The 18,648-nt window shown below is 46.1% G+C and overlaps 1 protein-coding gene across 1 annotated transcript in view; it reads left to right on the top strand.

Annotated features, from left to right (window-relative positions):
• LOC138526226 (basic helix-loop-helix transcription factor scleraxis-like) overlaps positions 1 to 17,724 on the top strand; it is a 97,364-nt gene extending 79,640 nt beyond the window's left edge. The window contains exon 2 of the mRNA XM_069636697.1: positions 16,750 to 17,724. Within this exon, the coding sequence (XP_069492798.1) occupies positions 16,750 to 16,824 (75 nt within the window). The 3' untranslated portion in view covers positions 16,825 to 17,724. The remainder of the gene's footprint in view (positions 1 to 16,749) is intronic.
• Positions 17,725 to 18,648: the final 924 nt, after the last annotated feature.

The following is an 18,648-nucleotide window of genomic DNA, read 5'->3' as shown; positions in this document are numbered from 1 at the left end:
CAGGTGAAGGGCCCCACCAGTGATCTCACAAGTGAACTAACTTTTGAGGCCTAAAACACCCGCAACCATCGCCCCAAGATGGCCGCCAAGAACAAGACCAGAGCCGCCACCATGGACTCCTTTGTTTCCACCAGGGCGAAGACCCCCACTCAATCCAAGGCCAGCTCCTCTGAAGTTGCCCAGTCGAGCGAAGAGGTGGCGGCCGATAACCACTCTCAGATACTTGATGCTATAGCCTCGCTAAAGACGCATATAGACTCCAAGATCGACGAATTCAAAGTCGATATTCAACTGATCCGCCAAGACGCTCGCAACTTAACGGAGAGGGTCGCGACCGTTGAACAGTCGGCAGAGGAAGCCTCCACGGCCATCACAGCCATAAAGTCCGAAGTTGTCCTCCTGAAGAGGAAAGTCACCTTTTTGGAGGAAAAGGCGGAGGAGGCCGAAGGTCGGGCCAGACGGAGCAACATCAGGATCCTGGGGGTCCCGGAGGGGAACGAGGGAGTAAATACCACATCCTTCGTCGAAACCCTTCTGCTACAAGAAATAGGGGCCGGCAAATTGACCCAGGGATTCTCTGTCGAAAGGGCCCACAGATCCCTTCAGAGGCGCCCTCCCCCCGGATCGCACCCCAGACCCATAATCGCTAAGATACTGAACTTTCAGGACAGAGAAACTATCTTACGGCGATCCAGGGAGGGGGGCCCCATCGAGCGAGGAGACTCCAAAATCTCCATTTATCCGGACTACACGCAGAAGGTACAAAGAGAGCGGAACTCATTTGTCCCGATAAAAGCCCGGCTCCGACAACTGAACCTAAAATATAGACTACTTTATCCATCGCGCCTAAGGGTTGTCTACAAGGAGAGAGTGGTATTTCTCGAGAACCCAGATGCGGCCAACATGTGGCTTGAGGATAATAACCTGGCGGATGGCAAGGACAACTCACAGACTGAGACCTAACCCCCCAGCGACCCCCATGTAAGAAACATCGCACGTGAGACCGGAATACAGAAGATAATCCAACTACAGTTTTTTCACTTGGAAACGGCCTCGTTCGGCTCTGCCGCCAGGCCCTTGCCCCACCCCCAGCGTAGTATTTACCCGGTCTGGGCACCCGCCTGACCCAGCTCGCGCCCGACTCCCGGATGGGCTCCGACGGCTCGAGAGCGCCTGAGCACCGCGACAATGTTGTAGTTGCTGGGCGCACCAGTTTAAGTTTTGTTGTTAGTTTTATTAGTTGTACAGTCTTCATGCCTCTTTTGCCAACGCAGACCGAGATGGGTCTGGGACATGACACCGATGAACGAAATGCAGTGGTATCCCCCCTGCAGCCCACCCGAACAAGACTAAAGTGGAGTCGGACCCCAGAGTCCCACACCAAATCTGAAACTCGAACCGGATGGCGGCACAGCTTACTGTAATGACCTGGAATGTGCGGGGCATGGGCTCATACCTCAGGCGCAATCGTATACAGTCCTACCTCAGGAGGAAGAAAATCTCCATTGCACTCCTTCAAGAGACTCACCTCACGACGGAGGCCATGTCTAAAATTGCAGACCGATGGGCTGGGACTGTTAGAGGGTCCCCCTACTCTAAATACGCCAGAGGGGTGCTAATATGGATAAGCCCGGACGTCCCCTTCCAGATGGAGGGAAGTGAACAAGATAAAGAAGGGAGATTCACAGCGATTTGGGGCACATTGGAACAAACCCCAGTCTGCTTCATCAACTCTTACTTCCCTCATCACGGGATATCGGCGTACCTCGCCACATTGATAACGAAGCTGACTCGGTACCGGGACCGCACCTTCATATGGGGAGGGGACTTCAACTGTGTTGCTGACACGAGTGCAGACAGATCGCTGCCCCCCCCACGCCCGAGCAGCCTCACATCCGGTGCCTTGAGGGAAACTCTGGAGCAACTCAACTTAGTGGACATCTGGAGGGAACACCATCCGACCGACAGGTCCTACTCCCACTACTCAGCTCCACACGGAGTTCACACAAGAATTGACTATCTGTTCATCAATAAGGAACTTACCCCACACATAGCAACCACAGAATACCTGGGGCGGACGATCTCCGACCACTCCCCACTGACCATGTTATGGCAAATGAGAGGCCCCAGACCCCCGATCCCCATGTGGAGGATGCCGACCGCGGCACTTGCGGACCTCGAGTTCAGGGAAACCCTTGCCGAAAAATTGGAAGAATACTTGGAGAACAACATCGGTTCGGTCCCCTCCTGGGGCACATTATGGGAAGCAATGAAGGTGGTGACCAGAGGCGAAATCATATCGAGAGCCGGCGGAACTCGCAGGCAGTTGCGGAGAACCCTGGAAGCACAGGAAGCTGAGATCTCCCGACTGGAGTCCACATGCGACAACTCTATGGAGACAGAGACCAAGCTGAAGGAAGCCCGCACAGAATGTCAGCAGGCATGGGAAAGACTGGAAAAATTTGATTTCGCCACGCACACCGCCAGATCTCATAAAGAATCGGACAAACCGGGAAGACTACTAGCATGGCTCTGCAAACGGGAACACCCCAAACATCTCCCAGTGGAGATACGGGACGCTAATGGGTCATCCCACTCGACTCAGCTAGGGATCAATGAAGCCTTTGCTAAATTCTACACAGAACTGTATACCCACAAGACCCAGATTCCTGCTGCAGACATCATAGACACACTCGAGGAGATAGAACTTCCCCACATTTCGCTCGAGCAGAGAGAGGAGCTGGAAACCGAGATCACTCTTGAGGACGTTCAAGGGGCAATCAGGTCCCTCTCCAACAACAAAGCCCCTGGCGGTGACGGCCTCCCACCTGAGTTCTATAAAGCGTATGAGTCCATCCTTGCCCCAGTTCTCCACGAGGTCTACCAGGAGGCACACACGGATGGGATTCTCCCCAACACCATGAAGGAAACCATAATAGTCCCCATGCTCAAGCCACACAAATCGCCCACCGACTGTGAGTCCTATCGCCCTCTGGCTATGCTAAACTACGATGCCAAGATCCTCACATCCATATTGGCCCGCAAGCTAGCCAGGGTGGTGGGTTCCATCGTTCACGAAGATCAGAACGGATTCGTTCCTGGGCGCAACACCACTGCTAACCTCCGGAGGTTGCAGCATGTAATGGCCGAAACATATGACAGGGACGAGGACCTGGCGGTGTTGTCGCTCGACGCCATCAAGGCCTTCGACTCCATATACTGGGAGTGGATCAGGGAGGTCCTGAGAAGATTTGGCTTTGGAGGGGGCTTCATCAGGTGGGTTGAGGTCCTCTACAATTCCCCGACGGCGAGAGTAAGAACGGGAAGAGTGGTTTCAGCGGCTTGGGATATACAAAGGGGAACAAGGCAGGGCTGCCCGTTATCACCCATGCTGTACATACTGGGCCTGGAACCGATTGCATTATACTTCAGGCAGCAGCTTTTCGATGCTGGCATTAAGGTGGGCAATGCACACCACATAATATCCTTGTATGCAGACGACGTCCTTCTTTACCTAAGCTCCCCCGAAGTTAACGCGCCAACCGCGTTGGAGATACTGGACAACTATGCGAAGTACTCAGGGATCCGCTTTAGTAGGAATAAGTCCTCTGCCTTCCCCTTGGCGGGCTTACGCAACATTCCGGAAAACAATCTCCCAGAGATAGGAATAAGCTGGCAACTGGTCCAGTTCCGTTATTTGGGGATCAACATAAGCCACACCCCGCTACTCATGCATGAACACAACACCGAGGCCGCCATCACGAGTCTCCGAAGTTCTATAAAGTTTTGGTCCAAGCTCCCATTGGCCATGGTGGGCAGGGCAGCGATTGTCAAGATGATCGTACTCCCCCGATTCCTGTATTTCTTCGTAAACATTTGCCATTACATTAGACCGTCCTTCTTCAAGAAGCTGGAGGCCATCATCAGGGACTTCCTTTGGGGCCCACACAGGCATAAACTGTCGCTGTCCGTCCTCTCTCTCCCACACAAAGATGGCGGAATAAAGTTACCGGATCTCCAGTTGTACTACCTGGCTGCCCAGCTGAGTCACATAACGAGATGGCTCTCGGATGAGCCTTCAGCAGAGACCGAACTGCTGAGGCAACCCTTGGACAATGTGATCCCCAAGGAGATCCTATGGCACCCTACATGGCAACCCCCGGTCCCCTCCATGGTGATTGACCTGGGAAGAAAGATATGGGCCAGGTCCTGCTGCATCAGGCGAATACGACACCCATACTCTCCGGACAATCCCATCCTAGCAGACACCTGTCGAACGGCTGCAGACATCTCTACGGCAAGGAGGTGGGAAGAGGCCGGCATTTACACATGGAGCGACATGTATGAGGAGGGAGAATTCAGGGATTTCGAATCTCTTAAGGCTGCCGATGGAATTCCCCCGGGCCAGTTCCTCTGGTACCATCGCCTCAAACAAACTGCTAAGAAACAATGGACCGGATGGCCGGAGGAGCCCTCCCCTGACCCTCTGCTACAAGAGATGCATGACCTCTCGGACGGCTGGAGACCTGTCTCCAGGCTTTACAGCAGACTATGTGATAAAACCAACCCTAAATGCGAAGATCTGAGGACAAAATGGGAGGCGGACCTTGAGACCCCGATTTCAGATAAAGAATGGGAAAGAGCGCTGATATTTCCCAAAAAAGTATCCAGGAACACCAGGTTTGGCCAGATCCAATTGAACGTTCTTTACAGGACATACATGACCCCACATAGGGTTGCCTCCTTCAATAAGACATCCTCCCCTGCATGCCCCTGGTGCGGGAATGATAAAGCAGATGTGATTCACATGTTCTGGACCTGCACCAAGGCGATGGCACTGTGGTCCAAGGCCAAACAGACCTGCATGGACGCCGGAATGACAAGATACGAATGGACTCCTGGCGAGTGCCTCCTGGGGACCTACCCCAGACCTAGCAAATCCAAGCACGCTGTTAAATTAATGGACATCTCATGTATCCTGGCTAAAAGAACAATAGCGATGGCCTGGAAGACGCCGTCGGGCCCCAGGCAAGAGAGATGGCTCAAAGAACTCGAGAGATGGACAACAGCTGAAACCAGGGCCTGGCAGGAAGGAATCACGAACAGTGGCGAAACCGAAGGTGGCACTTTGGAATCATGGAAGGCCCTCCTCAGAGACATACGCTTCAGCGCTGACTACAAACCCCCCTGAAGTCCCACACCACTGCATTGACACTGCTCGGATGCCGGCATTGGTGGAACCACCCCTGTGTTTGACCCCTCTTGCTTCCTGAAACTTTGGGTCATTGCCCCTAACCCACCCGTCCACTGTAAGTTTGCTACAACATGAAGACTGTTGTTGATTTGTTTGTTCCCCCCCCCTTGTTTCCCCCTCACCGTCTCCTCCCCAGTTCAAACCAATGTTGATTTCTTGTTGTATTGCACGTTTTCTTTTTCTTTTTTCTATCAAAACCAATAAAATACGTTTTAAAAAAAATGGCAAAGGTGTTGAGGTATATCAGGTGTTTCAGTCTGGTCGGCTATGTCTGCTGCTAGACCCGAAAGCTTAGCCATAGCTGCATTTTACGGTGCATGGATGCTTGGCAGTGTCTGTAGCCTGTGTCCACAGATGTGGTGTGAGGTATACGCACCATAGTCATCTGGATATACATACCATAGCCGTGATGGATGATATTCAGTTATATCTAAAATGGGGCACTGGCTGACCTTCAAATACTGTCTAGTTGTGATGAGAGCTAATGTTCACAAGATATAGCTAAAAAGTGGGATTGGCTACCATTCAAATCCTGTCTGGACGTGAGGCAAGCTAACATTTACGTGAAATAACTAAAATGTGACAATGGCTAACATTCACAATCCTATCTAGCTTTGACGCAAGCTAATATTCATAGGATTTAGATAAAATGTGTCAATGGCTACCATTTACAATCCTGTCTAAATGTGACGCAGGTTAACAATCACAATCCTGTCTAGATATGAGGCAAGCTAATATTCACAAGATATAACTAAAACATGACAATGGCTAACATTCACAATCCTGTCTAGATATGGCAACGACTAACCATTAACAATCCTTTCTAGGTGTGACACAAGCTAATATTCACAGGATTTAACTAAAATGTGGCAATGGCTACAATTCACAATCCTGTCTAGATGTGACGCAGGCTGACAATCACAATCCTGTCTACATAGGAGGCAAGCTAATATTCGCAAGATATAACAAAAATGCGACAACGGCTAACATTAACAATCCTGTCTAGATGTGACGCAGGCTAATGTTCACAGGATGTAGCAAAAAGTGGCACTTTAACATTCAAATCCTGTCTGGATGTGAGGCAAGCTAATATTCATACGATATAAGTAAAATGTGGCAATGGCTAACATTCACAATCCTGTCTAGATGTGACGCAAGATAATATTCAAAAGATACAACTAAAATGTGGCAAAGGCTAACATTAACAATCCTGTCTAGATATGACGCAGGCTAATGTTCACAAGATGTAGCATAGCAAAAGGTGGCACTGGCTAACATTCAAATCCTGTCAAGATGTGGCAATGGCTAACATTCACAATCCTGTCTAGATGTGACTCAAGTTAATATTGAAAGTTAGAACTACATGTGACAATGGCTGCCATTAAAAATCCTGTCTACATGTGACACAAGTTAATATTCACAGGATATAACTAAAATGTGACAATAGTTAACATTCACAATCCTGTTTAGAGGTGACGCAAACCAACATTCGCAAGATTGAAGTAAAATGTGACAATGGGTACCATTCACAATCCTGTCCAGGTGTGACGCAAGACAACACCCACAATCCCATTTAGATACGATGCAGGCCAACACCCGCAATCCAGACCAGATGCGACACAGGCCAATGCCCACAAGATATAGCTAAAATGTGGCAATGGCCAACACCCACAATCCTGTCCGAGTGTGACGCAGGGCAACATCAAAAATTCTGCCTAGATGTGACGAGAGCTAATATTCACAAGATGTAGCTAAAAAGTGGCACTGGCTAACATTCGCAATGCTGTCTAGCTTTGACACAAGCTAATATTCACAGGATTTAGCTCAAATGTGGCAATGGCTACCATTTAAATCCTGTCTAAATGTGACGCAGGCTAACAATCACAATCCTGTCTAGATGTGAGGCAAGCTAATTTTCACAAGATATAACTAAAATGTGACAATGGCTAACATTCACAGACCTGTCTAGATATGGCAACGACTAACCATTAACAATCCTGTCTAGATGTGACGCAAGCTAATATTCACAGGATTTAACTTAAATGTGGCAATGGCTTCAATTTACAATCCTGTCTAGATGTGACGCAGGCTGACAATCACAATCCTGTCTAGATGTGAGGCAAGCTAATATTCAGAAGATATAACTAAAATGCGACAATGTCTAACATTCACAATCATGTTTAGAAGTGGCAACGGCTAACAGTAACAATCCTGTCTAGATGTGATGCAGGCTAATGTTCACAAGATGTAGCAAAAAGTGGCACTGGCTAACATTCAAATCCTGTCTGGATGTGAGGCAAGCTAATATTCATACGATATAACTAAAATGTGGCAATGGCTGACATTTACAATCCTGTCTAGATGTGACGCAAGCTAATATTCAAAAGATATAACTAAAATGTGACAAAGGCTAACATTAACAATCCTGTCTAGATGTGATGCAGGCTAATGTTCACAAGATGTAGCAAAAAGTGGCACCGGCTATCATTCACAATCATGTCTAGATGTGGCAATGGCTAACATTCACAATCCTGTCTAGATGTGACGCAAGTTAATATTCACAGGATATAACAAAAATGTGACAATGGCTAACATTCACAATCCCTTCTAGATGTGACGCAAGTTAATATTCAAAGTTAGAACTACATTTGGCAATGGCTAACATTAACCATCCTGTCTAGATGTGAAACAAGCTAATATTCGCAGGATATAACTAAAATGTAACAATGGCTAACATTCACAGTCCTGTCTAGATGTGACGCAAGCTAATATTCACAAGATATAACTAAAATGTGACAATGGTTATTCACAATCCTGTCTAGATGTGACGCAGGCTAACAATCACAATCCTGTCTAGATGTGAGGCAAGCTAATATTTACAAGGTATAACTAAAATGCGACAATGGCTAACAATCACAATCCTGTCTAGATGTGAGGCAAGCTAATATACACAAGATATAACTAAAATACCACAATGGCTACCATTAACAATCCTATCTAGATGTCAAGGAGGCTAATGTTCACAAGATATAACTAAAATGTGACAAAGGCTAACATTCACAATCCTGTCTAGATGTGACGCAGGCTAATGTTCGCAAGATATAACTAAAATGTGACAATGGCTAACATTCACAATCCTGTCTGGAAGTTAATCTGGTTGGTATTAATATTCTGGCCTGATATGTGTTGAGGGTAAGTAGAGTGGCAGGGCTTCCAGAGTACAGTGATTGCTGCGTACAAAGGTGAAAGCTGGGAGAAAAGACCGGGGACCTTTAGGTTTCATGCTGATAGGTCAGTGAAGCGTCTGGGGGTGGAGGCACTACGGATTTTGGAGAACGTCAACAGAGTGCTGTTTCCTATATGGATAGTGCACAAATCGAAGGTCTGTTTAGAATTGACAAAGGTAGTGGTGAAAAAGAAGGGTGATAGAGGGAAAATCAAAGAATGGGGGTGCTTGGTAATGTGGGGGGTAATGGAGGCGCACAAGGGTATACTATTAGATCCAGGGATACTGACAGGGACAAGTAGGTGTGGCTTACTATTTTAAGGAGGAAGAGGAGTTTAAAAAGGCTAGTTTTTCAGATAATGTTTCCATATGCACGGCAGAGCTGATGGCAGTGAATATGGCAGTGGTTAGAGCTATGGAGAAACAACTGGCAAAAGTAGTGGTATTTGTGGACTCACTGAATGCGTTACAATTTATAAAGGAATGGAATGATGATGGAAAAGATATAGTGTTGTGTATTAGACAGCAGCTCGAGAAATGCAGTGGGAGGGATGGGGATTGAGTTGGAATGGATCCCCAGTCATTGTGGGATACTGGGAAACGAGTTGGTGGACAGGGCTGTCTATGAAGCGAGGTCACAACTAGGGAGGTAGAGGTTATAACGATCCCCTTAAGTGTGGCTGAGGTTCAGGTGGTGGTCAAAGGCTGAGTTGAGGGAAAATGGCAAAGCAGACGGGATACGAGCAGGAAGGGGGGGCATTCGTACCTGGTACAAACGAAGGTTCAGTGAAAGAGATGTGGGGGAATGCAGAATTGACTTGCAGAGAGGAAACTATCTTGAATGGTCTTAGAGTGGGCCAGACAGGGTTGAAAGGATGGAAGTTTAAGATAAACAGAGTAACTTCTGCAAATTGTGAGGCGTGCAGAAGCCCAGAAATGACGGATCACTATATGGTGGGATGCGAAAAGTCCAGACTGCAGAGGTTACTGCTAATAGCCAGGATGAGTAGCATTGGGGTATCCGTGAACAGAATATTTGACTTGCTTCACCTCAAAACAGGGTCAGAGGATAAGCAGTTCAGGTTCCTCCTTCAGTATGTTAGGGGGACTGGGAAGTGGGAGGAGCTTTAGCAGAGGTGCGCGGCTGACAAGTATGACTAACAGCGAACATCATCCCTCCACATGCAAATACCCAACTCCAGCCCTCGAGGATCCACGCCAAGAAGAAGAACATTATGTCAATTGTTGTTTCTCTCTCACAGGAACAAGAACACACTGTTGATGAGGACTCCCAATGATGCTGGGCTTACTAAAAGGAAAGCCCCATGAAGAAGCCAAATCCCAAAGAAAAGGAGAAACCCTTATTCCTGTGAGAAGCTAAACAGATTTGGAATTGCGTAAGAAGTTAGTAAAACCTTTTATTTTGAACTATGTGGGATCTGGTAACTCCTCTAACCCCACAAGGTGGTGTCCGAAGTGGGATAGAGAACTCCATGGACACCCTGATAAAAACCTTGTCAGATGGACTACAGCTACAACAACTGGTACAGCTCCAGAATCAGCAGGCCCAAGCAGACAGAAAGGCATTTCAACAAGCCATCCAAATTCAGAGCACTCGACAAACCACAGCCCAAGAGAAACACCAAAAAACTATACTACAACTCACGGATGTGATGTGAGCCACCAGTGTACACCCCGTTATACCCTCCGCGGTTTGCAAAAATATGAAGAAGGTCGACGATCCCGGTTATTTCTTTAGAACGTTGAGCATATTGCTCATAATGCACAATGGCCTCCAGAGCGATGAGGTCAATACATAACACCGCTCCTCAATGGCCTATGCAAGCCGCATGTCAAACCGCAAACCCTACAGGGGATACACTGTATACAGAAATCAAACGTGCTGGCTTGGATACACTTGCATTAGAAGAAGAAACCTATAGAATTGAGTTCAGAGATACCAAGCTAATAAACGGCGAATCCATAGACAACTATTTTTCTGAATAAAAAAATATGGCAGAAAAGTGACGTTAAACCAGCCTCTTCCTCTGTGAACAATATGATGGAGAAGATAATCCTGGAACAGTTATTGGAAGCTCTACCAGGACCCATACAGTGATTAGTTCATTAACACCATACACCGAGCCTCTCAGAAGCCATCAGCATAGCCTACACATAGCAAAAAGCCAGCATTTCCCATAACCTCTTCCTACCAGAGGATCAGAGTTCCAAAGAACCCCGGAAGTGGGGGGAGTCCCTAGATCACCTGCCTCCCCCGTCACGGGAGGACCATGAGTCATGGTACCACGATGGAACACACCAGAAGAAAAACTGCACTGATTTGAGCCGCGTAGGGTGCCCATGACGATGGGACCCAAACAGCCCCAATGTTTCCAATGTGAGGAATGAGGCCACATTGCCAGAATTTGTAAGAAAAAGAACAGTGAACCTATGAAAATTGGAGTTGTACAGTCACGAACATTTAGAGGGCGACGATATCCATATACCCTAGACGTGCAGGTAGATGGAGTACCGACCCAAACCATGATAGACAGCGGAAGCCAACAAACAGCTATCATACCACAAGTTGAAAAAAGGACGATGGACAGAGATCGATGCTGGTTAGATGCGTACACGGCAATGTAAGGACCTACCCGTCCAAGATAGTACACTTAAAGGGGATAAATAGAGGTGTAGATATAAGGTTGCCATTATGCCTCCCCCTTCCCGTCCCTGTTCTTGCAGCATCTGACCATCCTCACTTCGAAGACTTAACAGCTGAAAGAAAGAAGGAATGGTTAACGTAACACAAGCACCCTACCATAGCGGAGAAACATGACCACCACAGCGCAAGACCCGGAAAACCTGGAGAATCATCAGGCAAGAGAAGGCTACCTGGAGAAACCGCATGTGTGCAAGTGGCCTGGTGGACTGGAACTTAGAAGGATTACTACATTCCTTTTGTACAGATTTACAAACCAACAACACCTTAAAAATAGCTGGAGAGGGACGCTTTGCTGAGGGTGGTACAGGCCATTTTACGACCAGGGAGACTGGCCTTGGCCCAGAAATGGAAAAACAGCTCAGTGCCCTCTAAGCCGGACTGGCTCACTAAACTTTGGGCGATATTTACTTATGATAAACTCACAGCTATGACTCACGATACAATGAAGTCTTTTCTTCTAGATTGGACATTAGTCTTGCTTCACGAAGATTGAATCAATGGACTCTGAGATCGGCTGGTATAGACTGATGTACGGTCTGCATATGCCTTCTGACAAATTATACCTCTTTATTTTTGTGGGTTGAACCCATTGTGTCAGCTATTGTTGCTTGTTTGGTCCCTGGTTGATTTGTAACTGAGTCTCTAATACCCATATGGGTTCGGTTGTAAATGAGCTGGGGGTGGGTAAGGATGGGGGTGGAGGGGTTATTTGATGTTTCTTGTGCATCTCATCTGTGACTTATTGACATGCATCGTTTTTTGGAAAAAGTTCAATAAAATTTAAGTGGAAAAATATAAAATAGCCGGAGAGAAAGCCAACCAGGGCAAGGGACCCGATACACCCGCAGGGCCTTGGTTCAAGGAGAAAATCAGTTTATATTACTGAGTGTATACCTCAGAAGATGTTTATGCCCTACTCAGGGAGTCCTTGTAATCCCAAACACTGGCAGGGATATCAATGAAAAACCACACTAGTAAAGTGTATGGATAACCTTGTGTAACTAAATCTAACAATACAATTAGCTCTAAATGTTCTTCTAACTTATGATGAGGTACTGTATTTGTTCTTAGAAAGACATACTAGACGTTTATAGTCGCGCGTCCAGTATTTTTCTGCATTCCTGTTTAGATGTAGAACTAAGATGATCTAAATTGCTTCCTCTTTTATTCCTTTAATAAAGTGCAAATAAAGTGCATATTGATACATCCAATTATTTCCATTATCATTCAACCAATCAAATGTTTCACTACTTAACATATATAATGCATACATACAATACATACTGTGTTGACTATACAAACAAATGTTAAAAATGCACAGATGCTGAGTATCTTGTATAATTCTCAATAGATGGTGCACTGAAATCTTTATGACATTGTCAATTATTTGTAATCATATTGTGTACCTCCGCATGCAGATGCTCAGCGCTAACCATTTTAATGGTAGCCAGTGCTTTCTTTCTTAGGAGCTAAAATATTTATACTATGGCAGATATTGGACTATTCTGAAATTGTCCAAGATGTGATAAAGTGCTAAGTGCCTATATTAAGTGCAGAGTACCTCAGAAGATGGGTAGGAGAGAGAACAGCTATTAGTGGCACAACCTCATAGGGACAACTAGCACATGATCAAATAACTGGTAGACATCTGTCCGCACATAAGACTCAACAGAATCTGATGAAAAGATTCTATTGGCCCGAGATATATGGGGATCTGACCAGATACTGCAAGAATTGCCCCGAGATGTCAGTTAGCCAGTCCTGTATTGCCTGCAACAACCCAGCTACAACGAATGTCGCTTGTAACTGTCCCCTTTCAGAGGATTGCAGTAGATAATGTAGGACACCTGGTATCAGCAAGTAAGGGATATTGTTCCATTCTGGTTATAATGGATTACAACACAAGATATCTGGAAGCCTTCCCTGTGAGAGGCACCTCGGCCAAATAAATGTGTGATCTATTGATTCCGTTCTTTGCTCGAGTGAGTATACCGGAGGAGATAGTCACCAGTCAGGGTACCAATTTTATGTCAACACTGATGAAACAAGTTTCTCAACAACTAAACATTAAACAACTCCGAGCTTCAGTGTACCATTCCCAAACTGATGGTCTTGTGGAAAGGTACAACATTACTATTAAAAACATGCTTACGCGAACCACCAAAACACTGGGAAAGAACTGGGAAAAAGCCCTACCTCTAGTTCTAATGGTACTTTAAGACACCCTGCAATCCTCTACCGGGTTTTCCTTCTTCAATCTACTCTTTCGGAGACAACCCAGAACCATCTGGGATGTTGTTAAAAAGAATGGTAACACCAGGAAAAAAGAAACCCCTAACCGAGTATATTGAGTCACTCAGGGTACATGTCGCTAGATTATGGGAATTAGCCACGACTCAGCTGTGGCCTAAAGAAGACAAGAAGAACAGTACAACAAGAAAAGCAGAATATGCTAATTTCAACCCAGCGACAAAGTGCTTTTATTGATTCAAACAAGCAAAAACAAAATGTTGTCCAAGTGTAGAGGACTGTATACCATCTCAAACGTCGTAGGACCAGAAAACTGTCTGGTACAACAAAATGACAGCACACAACAAGAGAAAAAAATACCACGTGAATTTGTTAAAAGAATGGAATGAGGCCCTAGCTACAGTGGCACTTATTGTCTCCAACCCCACTGAATAAGCTGAAATATTCCCCAAAAAAAACCATGCAGGACAGAATGAGGTGAACTGAGGACCCGGCCTTCACAAAGAGAAGAGAGCAGAAGTCATAAAAACCCTTCATGCACACCACCATGTCTTCTCTGGCCTCACGGGAAAAACCACTCTAGAACACTATCGAACATAACTGTTAGGTTGAGATCATATAGGATTCAGGAAGCCAAAAGAGAGGCCGTACAACGAGAAATAGAAGAAATGGTATGTCTAGGCATAATTGACCCGTCGGTCAGTCACTGGTGTTCTCCAATTGTGTTAGTTTCAAACCCCGACAGAACAATCAGGTTTTGCATGGATTTCCGACAACTCAATAAGGTATCTGAGTATGAAGCCTACCCTATGACATGGGTTGATGAATTGATTGAGAAACTCGGAGTGCCAAAATACCTAAGTTCAATACACTTAACAAAAGGGTACTGGCAGATGCCTCTAAAGAAGGAATGCTGGGAAAAGACAGCTTTCGCCTGCCAGCAAGGCCTCTACCATTTCAAGGTGTTGCTATTTGGTGTGCCTAGGGCACCTGCAACTTCCTAGTATCTAATGGACCGCCTACTACGACCACATGACACTTATGCAGCAGCATATTTATACAACATAATCATCTTTAGTGAAACCTGGGAACCCTATCTGTTACACCTAGCAAACATAGTGAAGACAGTGGAGTTGGCCGGTTTGAGAATTTACCCAAAAAAGTCCATCTTGGGAAACACCCAAACAAAATACTTTGGTTATATCATAGGTCAAGGAGTCAGAAGACCAGAAGTAAACAAAGTAGAAGCGATTAAGAGAATAGCTCTGCCTGCCTCAAAAAGGGATGTTGAGACTTTTCTGGGTTTTGTTGGTTATTATGGTAGACTTATACTGCAATTCTGCACGTTGGCAGCCACCTTGACAGACACTTTGAAGGCCAAACATGACGAAAATCTAGATTATGATTATGCGGGGCAGGAGGCTTCTAAGCAACTAAAGTGCATTATATCTAGGAATCCAGTGCTCCATTGCCCGGACATCATGGAACACATATACCTACAGACTGATGCTTCAGGCTGTAGACTGGGTGCAGAGCTCTCTTAAGGAACCCCAGGTGTGCATCCAATTGGTTTCATCAGCAGAAAGCTGTTACCGCATGAACTGCTCTACTGTACCATAGAGAAAGAATGCTTGGTCAAATAGGCTGTTGATGCATTCTGTTATTACCTGTTGGGTCAAAGATTTACTTTATATACGGATCACGCACCTTTGCAATGGTTAGCCGCTCACAAAAAGTCAAACCCCATAGTGTTAGGAGGGTTCCTCACGGATCAGCCTTTCTGTTTTTATGTGCTTCACAGACTAGCTGCCTTCCAGGTAGGGGCAGCCTATTTGTCCAGGGCTTGTGGTCAGCTTGAATGGCTTGATCTTGAGAGGGTGATAATTGAGAAGGAGCCAGGAGACTGCGAGGGACGAGAGTGCGAGCCTGGCAGCGAGAGACGAGAGCAAATACAACCAGGAGGCTGCGAGGGATGAGAGCCTGAGCCCGATACCAAGAGACATGAGTGGAGAGAGTCCTGCAATGAGCCTGGTGGCTGCAAGGGAGAAGGAGCCGCAGAAAAGCCAGGAGACAGCAAGGGATGAAAGCAGGAGCCCATAAGCTGTGGAGCAGAGACGGCCACTGTGGCTGATTCTGCCCATATAAAACACCCGTGGAGGACCCCCCCTTACAGAATAACTGAGGTGATGGCTTGGTGTTGGCAATAAAAGCCTGTGGATTTTATTGCACAATACATAAGTAATAAAGCCATATTTGTAATTGTATTTATACAATTCAATCATGAATAAAAAGTCTCATCTCTGGATATACTTTTGAGCACATGGTCGAGGGGGTGCCCTCTGGGCCTGTGCCGTCATCTTCTTTCCACAACATTTGTTGTCTTTTTTTCCTGTTGCCTGCATTTTGTTTTTCTTCCTTCTTCGGAGTGGGTGGACTTGAGTGAAGAAAATGTTGTCTCCTGCGTTCGCAGGATAACTTTACGCTCCGTTCGGAGTGCTGGGCAAGAATGGAGTCCGCTCCAGCTGACCCTCTTTTTATTCATGCAACATGCCCTGGGGACATGCATTTGACTGTGAACTTGGTTGTCTATGTCAGCCGGCTGGCACCGACGAACATTCACACTTGTGTGTAGCCTCCCTTTCTTCTTTTGTTTGTCCATTCCTCCATAAACTCCCCTGCTGTTGTATGCTGGCAGCCAAAACCTTTTGGCACCTTGTTGCGACCATGCTTCCTGTCCTGGGGAGTTGCTAACACTACCTGCGTTCCTGCCTTGTGTTTGCCAACAGGAGGGGGCAGGTCATGAGTGGCAACCATGGCAGGAAAAGCAGCATGGAGCAGAGAGGGGAAGGGTTTCTCCCTCTCCCTTTTTGCTTATGATTATAGTTATGCCTGCGTTATGCCCCCTCTTCCCCCCCCCCCCGCTTAAGTGTCTGTGCCTCCTAACTTACATTGCAGTAGAGGATACCCCCAAGATGAACCCGAGGATTAGTACCAACATTACACTCTGTAGGTCAGAATACCTTCGTACCTGAACACAAAAGAACACAAAACGGCCAAAACACACTCCAGTACATGCATAGTGAAGGGTCTAGACCCAAGTCCCCTGGAAGCCGGAAGGCATCATCGCGGCGATCAGACGGATATACATTAACGAAAGGGGTGGCAGGGCTTCCAAGATAGGAGAAGAGAAACAGGACTAAGATGCAGGGAAGATGATTGGGTATGTCAGGCCGCACCGGATATAAAAACAAAGCAGACCAATGCATTGTGTCACTCATTGTTTCTCTCTCATAGGAAGAACATTCTGGCACTGGGCTTATTAGAAGGAAGCCCCATGAAGAAGCCACAAATACAGATCTACAAGTGTAAGAATGCAAATAAGAAGATGGGACAGGGACAAAAGAAGATCCATTTGTCAATACCATTAAAAGCTATTTCCTAATTCTTGTATGTGAATTTTGAATTCCTTGAATTGTTGTTATCTATAAAATAAAGATTGCCCCACCATCATGGTAAAACACAAACAATGCTATGGAGAATATCCACAGCTAGAAATTCACTCTTCTTCCTACTCAACTTTAAGAATATGAATTTCCTTTGACTCATACAGATTTTCAACAAAAGCTGCATGTTACAGCATTTAGCATTTCACGAAATGCAAGTGGTTTAAAACAATAGATTTGAGATAATTATCTTTTTTTTAATCTACATTAATCTAATACATCAATCTAATAGCCTTTAAGAGCCACACATTTCTAACTGACCATGCGTTTTTTACCAGGGTTGGCAGAGATACTGTTAGAGGTAGCAGGATGGTTTCCAGGGGTAGCAGCTACTACCCCTGACTTCCCCCAAATTGCATCCATGTGTAGGGCCTCTCTTCTTGTATACAGAGGGTGGCGCTTTTGAGTTTTGTCTTACAAGAGGCCGTTAGGGTATCTTCTTTAGGGGTTCGGATGGCCTCCAATGGACAATAGGTATGCAGGACTCAGGGAGGGAAGTAACGACGCATGACAGAACTGTGCAGTCGGTGTAACCTTGGGGAGGCTGTAGCCGAACAAGGCCAGGATGGAAGACATCCTTTAGTGATATTCATAATGAAAGAATAACAACAAAGTTATCTCACAAGAGAAATTGACTAAGGCTCCTGTATAGACACTTGACAGAATAACTAGCCAGAATCATGAAGCAATAATACTATTAAGATCTTCAGCATATGAACCAGAATTCTTTTGGACTTTGGGCAAGAAGAAACTTGGAACAGATGCCCTTTCTGAATGGACTCTTGCCCCTCAAAAAAAAAGTATTACTAAAAAAGTTGATATATGTGCTCATTTCTCATTCCTTGATTAAGACCCCTAGGTCAAAACATTTGTTGGAGAACATATGAACTATACAAAGGATATACTTTGTACTTCAATGGATGAAGATCTTCATTACACCATAAATGTCAATGGGCCTCATTAAGAGAAGTGCGGAATGGGTTTAACGGCGCCGGTAATGGTGCCGGCGCCGTTAAACCCACTCGGCACTATTACGAGGTCCCCTCGCGGGACTCGCTGTGGACGCCTGGTTTTTCCAGACGTCCATAGCAGGTTCCTCGAGGGAACCAGGGAGCTAACAACAGGCCCGTTGTTAGCTCCCTCCCCATTCCCATTGAACCCTATGGGTGCTCGAATGGGAATGGGGAAGTACCGGGCCCGGGTTCCCTGAAGGAGGAATTACCGGGCTCTCCAAACTCAGAATGGCCCGGTAAATCCCCATTCAGGGAACCTGGACCCAGACATGATTTTGGAGGCAGCCATGGCGCTAATAGCGCCTTGGCTACCTCCAAAGTCGTAATGAGGCCCAATGTGTATAGGATGCTCTAATCGGAAATCATTGACAGACACACTTACATATGCGCTTTAGCGCACTAAGAACCCACAATCTAGCATTGAAGTTTCCAAGGCTAGGGTGCCTAATCCTTTAGTTCCTTAAAGCACACGCAGCATATGTTTATACACTTGTCATAAATACACTATTGAAATGACAAGCAATTATTACTTGCTGCACACTCTGTTTTACAATGATTTTGGGGAAGACCCAGGCCCTAAGCACAGGGGGAGAAATTGGGTTTGGAGGACAACACCATGCAGACTTTGGGCGGGCAGAGAGTAACACTGGTGTAGATCGGACCATCCATGGTTGAGC

Source organism: Ambystoma mexicanum, chromosome 7p (assembly GCF_040938575.1).
Source record: "Ambystoma mexicanum isolate Mex_15411 chromosome 7p, UKY_AmexF1_1, whole genome shotgun sequence".
Taxonomy (NCBI): Eukaryota; Metazoa; Chordata; class Amphibia; order Caudata; family Ambystomatidae; genus Ambystoma; species Ambystoma mexicanum.
The sequence above is the reverse complement of the archived record's forward strand: the minus strand, read 5'-3'. Positions and strand labels throughout refer to the sequence as shown.